At 44.6% G+C, this 13,119-nt stretch overlaps 1 protein-coding gene across 1 annotated transcript; it reads left to right on the top strand.

The window, feature by feature from the left end:
• Positions 1–519: 519 nt before the first annotated feature.
• On the top strand, positions 520–13,119 carry FN3KRP (fructosamine 3 kinase related protein). The gene is made up of 6 exons (XM_066617162.1): positions 520–814; positions 5,167–5,318; positions 9,280–9,371; positions 10,273–10,355; positions 11,513–11,635; positions 12,781–13,119. Exons 1-6 carry the CDS (start codon positions 674–676, stop codon positions 13,117–13,119), a joined length of 930 nt encoding a protein of 309 aa, XP_066473259.1. The 5' UTR covers positions 520–673.

Genomic DNA, 13,119 nt, shown 5'->3' with positions numbered 1-13,119 from the left:
AGGTGTCATAAGTGCCAAAGAGGACCAGGCACCACAAAATGTAGGACATCCAAGAAAAATGGAGGGCATGACAAAACAAAAGCCAAAAACACTCATCTATGGATTTCATGTGGTTCATTTAAACACCGGATTACTTATTATTACATTTAAAACTAATTACATCAAGTGTATTAATTGCAAGAAGGCTCTGTGCTGCCTTCTGGGGCAGGAGGACATTTGAGTTCTTTTCCAGGACACGAGGCTAAAAAGAGGACATGTCCTGCAAAAGGAGGGCGCCTGGGCACCATGACCCGGACCCACCCAAGGGAGCGTGGGTGGGGGGCTGTGTGTCTCGTCTCCCGGGAACTGGAATGCCGGACGCCGCAAAGCCCCAGCCGGCAAGGAGGCAGCAGAAGTCGACTCCTTTTGCCGTCTCCGGGGTCCCAGGCTACAGTCCGCCCAGGAAGGGAGTTCAGTAGGTTACTTCCTGGGAGTAAGCCCCATTGACTAGAATGGGGGACTAGACGTAGGCTTGGGACGCAGCGAGCCACCCCTCCGCTAAGCGCGCTGGGCGAAGCCCCTCGGCGCCCATTGGCTGAGTCGAGTCAGCCGCGCGGGCGGGCGGCACTGTGCTCCGAGCCAGCCGGCCAGCCAGCCTCCCGTGTCGCAGGGTCCCCTTGGCGCTGCGAACGGGATGGAGGCGGCCCTGCGGCGGGAACTGAGCACTGCGGTGCTGCGGCCCACGGGACACTCCGGGGGCGGCTGCATCAGCCACGGCGAGAGCTTCCACACCGACCACGGCCGCGTCTTCGTGAAAAGCAACAGCAAGGCCGAGGTGAGGGACGGGGCAGCGGGAGGACTTCCGCCCAGCGTGCATCGAGGTGGAGCCTTGCTTGGCACTCCTCTCCGCAGGGCCCTGGTGCACTCCTGCACACACACTTTCCTGGGAGTAAGCCCCATTGAATACAGTGGGACTTACTTCTGAGTAAACATGCACAGGATGGTGCTGTAAGGCTGCAATCCCAGCCACACTTACCTGGAAGTAAGCCCCATTGACTACTAGGGGATTTACTTCTGAGGAGACATGGCTAGGATCGGGTTCTAGTACCTGCAGAAATCCAGCAGGTTGAGCTTTTCCTGGCTATCCGATGCAGTGACTGTGAAAGTTGTCGCTATGATGTTCCACCTCTCTTACAAGGTCTGCTAGGAACATAAAAGGCATCACATGGGGCACCCCTGGATTTGCAAGGGCCTAGTCCTTTCCAGTGCTGATGCAGCTGCACTAGTGGGACATGTGCTGCATCCTGCATGGGGTGGGCAGTCACAAAGACCTTGGAGCTGCATTGCAGATGCATTAGTGCAGAAAAGTTGGATAGGATTGGGCACTGTGAGCTTACTTAGTGGCGCCTGGAGGATGTGTTTGTTCATAGGCCTGTTAAAGGCAGGTTGCAGCTCTGGAGAAAGGTTGGTTTCTTGGCCTCTGCAGCAGGTGGAGGTTCTGTGACTGGTTGTGAGAGAGCTTTCCTTCAAGGCCTCTTGCAGCTGGACTCAGTTTGAGCTAGGGGTCCATTTTAATGCTTTCTTGATGAAACCTGAAGCGATAAGTGAAAGGCCTTTGATTGCAGGCAGTGTGCTTGTTTCTCTTCTTAATTGCAATGACCCTCTACACATTTGAGGCCTGCTAGAATGGTATGTCTTTTCTGCCCTTTTAATAACTTGTGCTCAATTAATCTTAGAAAATGACCCCCAATTTAAGACCTAGGGAAAAGGGTAGGGATGTGCTGATCCACTGCAGCAAGATTCAGATTGGTCCTGAGTCTCTACCCCATTTGACTTGACTTGTGCATGAGTCTTAATGGGTGGCCTTTGCAATTTGGCCTGAACCTTTTTGGGAATCTGACTCAAGTCTGAGTTTTTTTGATAAATGAGTCAGGTGCAACGCTGAAGAAAAAAATGAAGCTGCTGGCAGGGGTGTGTGTGTGTAAGGAGTTCTCATTTAACACTCCTCTGATGTCCCCATCCCATCTGTAAACAAAAGCTGACTGCAGAAAGTGCCAATCAGTTCTTTACAAACCTGAGTTTGCAAGTCTCATCTTGTTCCTGAGAAAAACACCCAAGTCTCCAGTCACTTCCAGTTTCAAAACACATGTAACTTGAGTCTACACAAGTCTAGGAAAACATGAGGTTGGCAACCTGAGTCTGAGTTTTACAACTCATCCATGGAAAAGGGATTGGCAGAGGTGTGCTAGCTGGTGTAACAAATAAATGAGCAGATACGGTGTTGCAGTATACTAAACAATAGCTTTTGTTTTCTACATTATTCCATGCATGGTCTGATTCAGTGTTGAGAAGACAGACTGGCCTAGAAATAATCTTTGCATGCTACAGCAGATGTGCCTATAGTAATAGATGACTTCTAAAGAAAATGTACTGTACACACACTTTATAGTGTCAAATTTATTGTGCAGTAATTCATGCATATACCACAATACTATGTACACATATGTCAGTGTGAACATAGAAGCAGTTGCTTGATCCAATTAGTTAGGCTGACCAAGTGCTCGAAATGTTCCCCATTGGCATCTCTACATTGCTGTCATCCACCAACATGTGTGTGCTGGCATGATTCCACCCATCTTTTCAGTTGTTTGGGGTCTTCATGGGCTATGTCAGAATGCCAGATGCAAGGGAGGGCACCAGGATGCAGGTCTCTTGTTATCTGGTGTGCTCCCTGGGGCATTTGGTGGGCTGCTGTGAGATACAGGAAGCTGGACTAAATGGGCCTATGGCCTGATCCAGTGGGGCTGTTCTTATGTTTCCTTTTGAGTGTTGAAGGTTTTCTGCAGTGGCGTGAGTGTGAATTAGAACTTATTAAAATGTGCATACATTTTTTTGAGACATTCTGTATACAGTATACGAATGTTTATCTTGAGCTTCAAGTAACCTAATCTCCTCTTCCTGATTACTAACTTTTTGTACCTGGCTTACATCTGTCAAATGCTGAAGGATGGAATATTCCAGTGTTACTCAAACTGTGGGTTGGGACCCACTAGGTTTGTTGCAGGTCAATTTCAGGTGGGTCCCCATTCATTTCAATATTTTATTTTTAATATATTAGACCTGATACTACCATTGGATGTGATTGCATTTGGGGAAATGTTACTGCCCTATACTTTTAACAAGCTACTATGTATATTCTTTTAACAATGATCCTGGGTAAGTGTGGGTAGGATTGCAGCCCAGGATTGTTAAAAATGTTCCTGCTTGATAACATCACTTCCAGTCATGACATCACTTCTGGTGGGTCCTGACAGAGTCTCATTCTACAAAGTGGTTCCCGGTGCTAAATGTGTGAGAACCACTGGAATATTCTGTAAGCAAGCAGTAGAGCACCGATATTTGCCCTTGGCTTTCCATTCTTTATCTTTTACAGATCTAGATGAGCATAACAGTTGGGGATCTCTTCATGTATTTTTCTACTAAAAACATGCATTTTCATACCTTTAAGGGAGTTCTTGATTTGGCAGGGATTCTCGACACACAATCATTTTTGAAATTGTGCTTTGTGTCTCCTAACAGAACCCAGTGTGTATAGCAGTCCTTGAACTAATATCTGAATTCAAATTCATGCTCAGACTGACACCAAGGGTCAATCAATATGCAAAAGGGCAGTTATTTTTGTTGTTAAGGTATCTGTCCCATTCACAAACTCCATACGGAATGGGATTTTGTCTTTATAGTATGAAGGAAAATAAAATCTTCCCCGTCTGATCTTACCTCCTTAACTTTGTCACTTAAACGAATCTTAATGTAGCACCTGAAACTGTGTGTGTAGCTAGGAGTCCTCCTGGATGCAAGGATCCAGAAAAGAACTTGAGTTTGCTGCATTTTTTTGAGCATGTGGGACCTAACTGTAAGGAGATCTTTCGTGTTGTGATACAGATGGTTCTAGGCCACAATGATGCAATTATTTATTTGGAGATTTACCTTACTTTTAAAGGGCAGGAGGTCTGGTCTAGAGGGTAGAGCCTCCCTTTGCCTGAAGATAACATCCACAAGTCGCCAGTTCGAGGCCACCCGGCACCATGCAACCTTGAAGCAGCTGACAGGCTGAGCCGAGTTATTCCATCTGCTCTGAGCATGGGAGGATGGAGGCCAGAATGTGAAACCAGATCAGAAAGAAACATCTGAATGTTGTGGTTCTTGAAAGATAGAACCTTCTTTCAATTGTAAAAATCCCTACAGGGATTTAAATAGCCTGCCTATGTAAACTGCCTTGAATAAAGTCTGAGGAGAAATCTGATGACCAAGAAAGGCGGTATATAAATACCTGTATTATTACTACTACTACTACTACTACTACTACGACTACTTTTGGCATTGAAATTGGTGGCAAAACTCTTTCTTCTTAAAAGTTCTATGAAAAGTATTTATAATTATAATAACAGGTCTAGCCTATTTATACACTGCTTTTTTATACACAGATTTGACTCAGCAGGAATGGCCCCTGCAAATGAGAAGGAATGTGCTGATCCCTGGAGAAGGGGAAAATGCACCCCTTTAAAATCAGTTTAAAAAACTGAACAGTCCTTTAACAACAGCCTCCTTAATGAGAGAGAGAGGGCAGCTGGCTGACAATCCATCAATCCTTCTCTCTCCAGGTGACCCCTCCCTTCCCCCTGAGCATCTGAAAGAAAGATACTTTACATTGGTGAAGGGAGGGGTTGGAGTGAAACCTTTCTAAGCACCTTGAGAGAGACTGATTGTTCTGATGATTCTGTCTTAACATCACAAAGGTCAGCAAGGCTGTTTTTAAATCAGTGGAGCAAAGAAACTTTGTTTTTAAAATTGATTTGCTATAGTTGTTTGCCATCCATGTGAGTGCTTGGAAGGGAACCCACATGAATAATGAGGCTCAACCTGTATGTTCTGTTAATAATCAGCTTATAATTTTAGGTCAAAACAGTCCAGGTTCATTAAGGCATTTGATTTTTGCATAAGGACCATTGTTATATTTAATACCATTTTCCTGTTCTCTTGCTTGGGAGAGGTGTACAATTTCTGTCATACAGCTTTGAAAGCCTGCAATAAGGAAGAAAATGAGAAGTAAACATTTGAAGAAGTTGACAGGCCTTTTGTTGTTGAAGTATTTATAAAAACTTTGTCTTCTTTTCTTTGTCTTCTCAGGCCAGAAGAATGTTCGATGGAGAAATGGCAAGTTTAACAGCTATCCTGCAAACGAAAACAGTGAAAGTTCCTAAACCTATAAAAGTTATTGATCTGCCAGATGGTGGTACTCTGTTTGTGATGGAGCATTTGGATATGAGAGGTTTGAACAGGTGAGGTTGCCATTTTCTGCAAAGTGAATTGCATAAATTACCATTAAATCTGATTTTAATATTGAATTCAGTGGTTAAAACCAGAAGTGAGCAACATAACTATTTTTATGTAGTCTTCTTACTCTCCAGGAGTTTGAAAAGCACAGTAAGTCCTTGCAGGGGCAGGGGGGAGGCAACAGGGGCAGGGGGGAAAGCAGCGATGCGTTCCCCAGGATTGCGGTGCTCAGGGGGGGCTGCCGGGACTGGGGTGCACTCACCAGTCCCTGCAGCATTGTCCTGGGGTGTGGGGAGCCTTGCGAGAGTACCTGCAGAACTCCCCAGCTGGTTTGAAGTAAAAGTAGAGCGATCGCGCTCCACTTCCAGTTTTGCGGAAGTGGAGCGAAATTGTTCTACTGCCCCTTAAGGGGGCAGAGGCCAGGGCCCTCAGGCTGGGGCATCGCGATGCCCTGTCTGAATACCACTGCTCTAGAGAGTCAGAATCAAATAGATGGAACCCTTTTGCCAGGCGAGGGGTTGGGACAAATCTCACTGGGAATGCTAACATATTTGGGCAAACAAAGGTGGTGATATCCCACTCAGGCTGGGAGCCAGGCAAGACAGGTTCAAGCTTAACCAGGCAACATTGCAGTAACCAACATCACACTCACCCTTTTGCGTGGTCATCCAGAAATATTGTCTGAAGCAGAAGAGATGAGATAGGTCTTCAACACATATGCTGGCCTGTTAACAGAGCTACTCTCAAAATCAACCACAGCAGAAGACATGCAAAGAGCACCTCATGGAAAATTTCACATCCTGCAGAACCACAGAGAGGCATGTTTGACTAGGAAACTAGGGGCACAATCCTAACTGCGCCTTGGGCCGATACAGTCCCTTGTGCCTGCCCAGGAGGGTCGCAAACATGCCCTAAAGCCTGGATGCACTGGCCCAAGGAGGCTGAATCCAGCTCGGCTGATGTAAGGGTCCGGGGTGGGCAGCGAGGAGATGAGAAGAGGCGGGAGGAAGGCATTCAGGGACGGGGGGAGGGTGGTTCCAGGGGCAAGCAGGGAGCAGGAGGTGGGGCTGGGACTCAGCAGTTATGCTGGATCCCGACCCCATTCCCCAAGTAGTGTGGCGTGGCTGCAAGCCACTCCACTCTCCTTGGACTCTGGAGGTTGCACAAGTCCAAGGAGACTGATTGGGGCTGTGGTGGCTTACTCGGGGGGGGGGGGGTAAGTGGAAGAGTTTCCCCTTGCCTCCAGCTGAGCCACTTTGGGCCCCAATCTTGCGCTGGATACAGCGCAGGCCTCCTGCATGGGTTAGTCACTGGACTGGTATGTGATTCGAGGTCCCTATTGCAGCAGCCCATTCATCCATCCAGATGTTCTTTTTAACATTGCTGGCACCTGCTGCACAGTAACTCCTAGCGTAGTTGTTACTAAGCTACCCTTCCTCTCCTCCCCAACTATCTTCCTCATCCACTGTAAAAACAGTGGACAGGTAGATTGTGACTGAGGTGCTTGCCGCCCCTCATTCACTGGAGCACAGTTTGTTGTCAGTGTAGACCCTGAGTCTTGGCAGCAGGGAGCACCTCCTGCTTCCCCATGCATAATCCCACCCCCATACCAGATAAGAAACAACTAGAGTAGGGAGCAAGGATCCCTATCTACTAACAAAGTTACATCAAGTATGGTCAAGTCAACATTTTAATTGAAGTGTGTCAGTGATAGAGTAGCATCTAAAAGAGAAATGCACAAGTAAGGTTAGCCACTTTTCATCCTAGCAGGGCTGTTGTACCTTTTTAAGTTCTGTGGCAAATAGCACTGTAGCAGTAGTAGCCAGTCTCAGTGAGGCCTGGTTGCACCAGTGATATCGCCCTCTGTCATGAAGTTTGCAAAGTGTCAGTGGCCTGTCTGAAACAAGTAGGTTAGCAATGCCACAGGAGAACAGTTCAAATCCCAGTGGTCATGGCTGCAGGCTTCTCTGGCAGTGTGTATGACTAGCCGTGGGTTACAAGTTCTCCTATTGAGGGTTACAAGTTCTCCTATTGGGAAACTGCCTGTGGAGAGTAAAAAGAGATACAGAAAAGAAGAAATAGACAGCAGCGGTAACACTGCATGGTCTCTGGTTTGGAATTCATACCCGGTGTTTGTGAGAGAGAGTGGTGTGGTGTGACTGCACATGTAGCAATGACCTGTTAGAGGTGAGAGCATGGTGTCAGAGGCATTATTTTCCCCTCCCCCTTACGGGCTTGCATTGTAACTGTTCTGCTCCATGTGACAGCGCTGCACTCTTGAAAAATAAAGGGCTTCGGATAAGTGTTTGGTCAGCAGTTGATACGGTTGTACCTGTGGCATTCATGTAGAGAGAGCAGACACAACAGCTAATTTTTACAACAGCTAATAGCAGTTAATTAGCTGTCGTAAAAATTCTGAGAAGACAAGTGTTAACGAAGTACCTAACTGTAGGTGTTGTGGGGGGTAGCAGGCTGTTTATGCAAAGGCCCTTTCTCCATGCTTCTCCTCACCACAGTTCGTATGTGTATGTGTGTGCTTTTAAGTGTGCATGGCATAAGGCCAGCTGCATGCCATGTACTCTAGTCTCCCTGGCTGAGGTGAAATTATTGGAATTGGGGTACAATGGTTGATTGCGGAATATAGTTTGTATGCTGTGTTTCACTGTGGAAAAGGTGGGGCGGCGACAGGAGATTAGATTTTCTGGTATTTTTCCCCTTCCTATTGAATTCTATGTAGTTTTTTGGGTGTTTTTTTTTTTTGTACACTAGTTGCAACTTTGTTTTGTGTTTGCTAGTGTTTTGCCAGCATTTGGGGCATGTCTGTTGTCAGGGAGATGGGGGCTAGGATATGGCAGCTGCTGGGTCTTCACTGTCCCATCATTACTTTGGGTTTGTGTCAACTGGAGTCAGGCTCGTGGTATAGGTTAGATCCTGTGTGCTGCCCCCCTCCATGGTACTAACACTGCACTGGCAAGGCTATAATCTGCTGGCACACACTACGTTCTGTTGACTCAAAATGGCTTTTCTAATGTATAAGATTGGATTGCCTGTCTGGTTTTGCTTCTAGAATACTGAAACTGGGAGCAGGCACTAGTACTGTGCTGGAGGGGCTAATAGCAATGTAGAACTGATACAGTGCCAAAATCAGACCCATAGGGTTTGTTATTTGTCTGGGCGCAATCCTAACTTGTGCTAGAAACAAACAGACCAGTGGGCCTGCACTGCATCCAGTGCAAGTTTGGGGCTGACTGCAGGACAGCCTGGGGCAAGGGGAAATGTTTCCCCTTACCCTATGTCGCTCTGCAGCAGCCCCAATGGGTCTACTCAGATCTGTGTCACCTAACAAGGTGGTGCAAATTTGAGCAGCCGGGGCCCAAGTTGGCTTGGGGAGGCTGGCGCATATCTATGTGCCAGCCTATTTCCCCTCAGAGTGGTGTAAAAGTGCTTTATAGCTCTTTTGTGACTCTCCTGGGCCGGTGCAAGGAACTTTTGTTGGCTCAAATGCCAGTTTGGATTGGGCCCTCAGTAGCATACCTGTGCTTTTTGGGGATACTTGGGTCCCATGATGGAGCGAATCTGTAGATGCTTGCAAAATGTGACCTAGGTGGTGGTGAGGAATATTGGCAGTATGTCCCCCTAATTATAATTGCTTCTTTTATGATTTTAAGCCTTTCTTTGTTGAAAAGCAAATGTCATTATGCAGGCCCCATGTGCAATGAATTCCCTGTAGAGCTCCATTCTTGTTTAAACATTTCTATCCTGCCTTTTGTTTCAAAGGCTGCTAACAGCCTTTAAACAATACAATAATAAAACAATTAATAAAACACAGTAATGAGACTACAGCAAGACTATGAAGCCACATAACCTAAAATCAGCAAGAAGCAGGCCAATATGCTGATTGGTTCAATGAAAGGCCTGCTGAAAAATTAGGTCTGCTCTTAAAAGTTACTTATTTTGACTTCTTAGACATGCAGAAAAACTTGGAGCACAGTTGGCTGATCTCCATCTTCACAATCAAAAACTTGGAGAGAAGTTGAAGAAAGATGCAAACTCTGTTGGTAAAGTCCACAGTTGTCTATGGCTTGCTGAATCCCATTAATTTAAGACTGCAACTGTTAAAGCATATTGTTAATATTTCTAACTATTTTTATAACATCAATGAAACCCAAAATTTAATATGTGAGTAAAAACATAGTGTAAATAGTGACATTTAGTCTTTGCTTATATAATTGCAAAAGAATAAGAATAATTGCAAAAGAATGAGCTTTTATATGTTCAGCATCCCTTAGTGATGGATACCTTGTTACACATGGGTCACAAAATTTGGCATGTTGTATTCACACCATTTCTGATGTACCAAATTAATTGGGTGAACTCTGATTGAAATATACAATCCCCATTGTTTTAAAAGCCCCACTTACTTTGCAGGTATTTATATGACACAGAATTATAATGTAGTGATGTGAACTTCAGTTGGCTATCTTTCCTACATTTTCTTCAGCATGCTGTAAAAGTCAAGGAATACAATATCTAATTGTTTTTTCCCCCGCATACTTGATTTGGAGGGGTGTTGATAAGTGTTGCATGGGCAAATCAGAGAAATGGTCAACCTAGTTTGGTATTCTGCTTCCAGCAGTAGACAGCCTCATGATTCTGGGAATCTGGCAAGTGAGAATGGAGGCTTAATTCCATTGTTGTAGCAGACTAATAACAATGTGGAAGGCCGCTCTGAACTTCATGGGTTTGATAGCATTTTAAAGTCTGATGAAGCAAAGACAAGGGGACTTGCAACCTGTATGTTTTCTTTTTTTAATTACTATTCTCATGGTGCTGGGAAGTTCAAGCAATTATTAGTTACGTAATATTCCATAGGATAGGAATAAGAACCAAAATGAATGTTCTTTTTATCCAATATTCCATTCAGAGAAATAAATTCTTCTCCCTCTGTTTTTATGCAAGGTAAAGACGAGGAACAGACAGATGTTCAGTTTGTGGAAAAATTTGGGTTTCACACTGTCACTTGTTGTGGTTATCTTCCACAGGTAGGTTCTGCAGATTTGTTTGCCTCTCTGCATTAGTACCTGTTCTTCTCTGGAAAATTGCAAGGCTCGCATCCCAACCCTATCCTTTCCCTCACTTGCCTATGTAGCCACACCACTGGAGCGCGCACTACATGTTGCTGGTGGAGGGGCACGGTTCCTGAGGTTGCCTTTGAGTAAGGGGATTGTTGTTCTCTTACCTGTATGCCATCCTCCAGCACCTGAATGAGTCTACTTGGACCTGCACTGGCGATTTAAGTGGCACAAGTCCAAGTGCACCTGAAAAGACTGATCCAAGGCCTGGAAGGGGGATATGACATCAGTTGCGCAACAACCAAAGTCAGAACAGCCTCAAAGTTGAAAGTTAGTGCAGCTCTGTCATGGTCTTCTATTAAAAGAGAATAACTTTGCATAATCAGAAAATCTTTAGTTGCTGCTCGAGGTGTATCAATGTAAACTAGAGCTTTTCAACTTATTTTCATTTTGGTGAGTAGTACCACTGTAGCCACAGACTGCATCTGTGCATAGGAGTGGATGACTTTCTTTCCTCTGCTCCCTCTTCCCCCATACCATGCTACTTTTGAACAGCCAGACAGCTGCACAGCCAGAAATTGTCAGCTGGTGCACCATTGCCTTAGCCACCTCCATTTTCAAGCAAGTCAGACCAGGCAGGTTGATGCTGTGTAGTCACCATGGGGCTAATTGCCACAGTGAAGTTTCACTTGTGAGACTGGTACCACTGGTTGAAAAGCACTAGCGTGAACTATTGACACTGTTGGTTTTAAGAGGAAAGATGGAAAGTGAATATTATTTAGTTAGGAGAGCAGCCAGCATTGTAAGCTGTTCCATTTCAGGCTCCTGTAGAATTTTGGGAGCCAGGAGAGCTCTGCATCTCTTTGTTCTTCTGTACCTATTCAGGATATGAGATTTTTTGAAAGACACTTCTTATATTCTCATTTCATATTCTGTATAGTCTATGATGATCTGACAACTTGACCCAGAAATCATTTAAGAATCATAAATGAATCTATAAACCATTTAAATCCAATCTTACCCAACTTCCTAGTGCCAATGTAGCTGAAAGCATCTCCAATGTAAGGGAACAAATGTTTGTGATGTTTTGCTGCAAATCATGGTTGAATTTTGTCATTCTTTTGCAGATGAATGACTGGCAACAGGATTGGGTCACTTTCTTTGCCAGGCAGCGAATTCAGCCTCAGATGGACATGATTGAGAGGAATTCAGGAGACAGGGAGGCAAGAGAGCTTTGGGCAAAGCTCCAGGTAGCAGTATTCCATGCATGTCTTTGAAGACATCCTTACATTTCTAAAAGTGCTGTTAATTTCAGGCCAGTGTAGAGATTCCATACTGCTTATATTGCGTTCAGGTGATCCAACAAAACCATGGCTTGTTTTATCAGGTGTGTGGGCCAAAAAAATGCTGAGAACATGCACCCCCCTTTCCACCTTGCCTTGGAGGAATCCAGAACCACAGAGGAATCCTGGTTGTTTTTTTTTAAACCACAGCTCTGTGGCATCTGAACGCAGCATCTCTGGTTTAACTGTGGCTTACAAAACAAAATATGAAACCAGGATTTTTTTCTTGATTTCATATTCTGATTTGTTGGTTAATTCACATCTTCCAGATTTCAATGAAACACAGTTAACAAATCATAATTCCTCCCTCACAGCTCTGCACCCAAACTTAGGAGAAAAGAGTAGGTGGGTGGGAAGAATATGCAGGATCAGTAGGTCATGTTCCCAACCTAAGAAACCATGGTTTGTTGGATCAACAGAACCAGTGTTATCTGCACAAACCTTTCACCAACTTAACTTCCTGTGGAAGGTAGAAAGCAAGCTGGTCCTACCAAGTGGATAAGAAGATGTGAATTTGAGGAACAGTCAGGCTTTTTTGCTCCTGCTGAGCTTTATTTGAACTTGGGATAGGGTCTAAAACTGATGTGTTTGGTCATAGCTGTAAGACACGTTTTAACACATCTGTGCATTCCTTTTTTTCAAGGAACGAGTGAGCTAAGGATCGCTAATGAAAAATTTTCAGTGCTCTCATCAACCTTAATTTCTAGATCTCTTTTGGGGAAGCCATGCTTCCTGTTGTGGTGGTGCTTTGTATTTGTGTTTTTAAAATTCTGATTAAAATTCAGGTGTGGATTTCAACAGAAGTGTTACATTCAACTGTGGTATAACTTGATTGTTGAATTTAAAGTGCTTGTGGAATGCATTCCTGCATGTGATGGATAGCCTGATCCTGTGAAGAGTTCAATGTATGTCTAAATCTGTTGGAAATCATTGGACTTGGATGTCTCTTTCTCTGAATGAGATTGGGCTCTTAATATTGCCTTCTTAAAGTCACTCAAATTATGATCCCTTTTTCTTTCAATTTACCCTGCCAACTTTGTTTTCTTTTTTAGCTGAAGATACCCAGTTTGTTTGGTGATATGGAGATCATTCCTGCTCTTCTGCATGGCGATTTGTGGGGAGGAAATGTTGCTGAAGATGACTCTGGACCGATTATCTTTGACCCTGCATCTTTCTATGGCCACTCTGAGTATGAGTTGGCAATTGCTGGAATGTTTGGTGGCTTCAGTGGTTCTTTTTATTCTGCCTACCACAATAAAATCCCCAAAGCACCAGGATTTGAGAAACGGCTCAAGCTGTACCAGCTATTTCACTACATGAATCATTGGAATCACTTTGGAGGAGGGTACAGAGGTTCCTCTATAAATATAATGAGAAATCTAGTAAAGTGA

Source organism: Tiliqua scincoides, chromosome 2, assembly GCF_035046505.1.
Source record: "Tiliqua scincoides isolate rTilSci1 chromosome 2, rTilSci1.hap2, whole genome shotgun sequence".
NCBI lineage: Eukaryota > Metazoa > Chordata > Lepidosauria > Squamata > Scincidae > Tiliqua > Tiliqua scincoides.
The sequence above is the reverse complement of the archived record's forward strand: the minus strand, read 5'-3'. Positions and strand labels throughout refer to the sequence as shown.

Bases quoted from the DNA above. Each gene is read 5' to 3' on its own strand.
- FN3KRP (XM_066617162.1), top strand. From the start codon at position 674: ATGGAGGCGGCCCTGCGGCGGGAACTGAGCACTGCGGTGCTGCGGCCC. The intron at 5,319-9,279 runs GTGAGGTTGCCA...TTGACTTCTTAG, and splicing joins GATATGAGAGGTTTGAACAG to ACATGCAGAAAAACTTGGAG. The intron at 9,372-10,272 runs GTAAAGTCCACA...TTTTTATGCAAG, and splicing joins GAAAGATGCAAACTCTGTTG to GTAAAGACGAGGAACAGACA.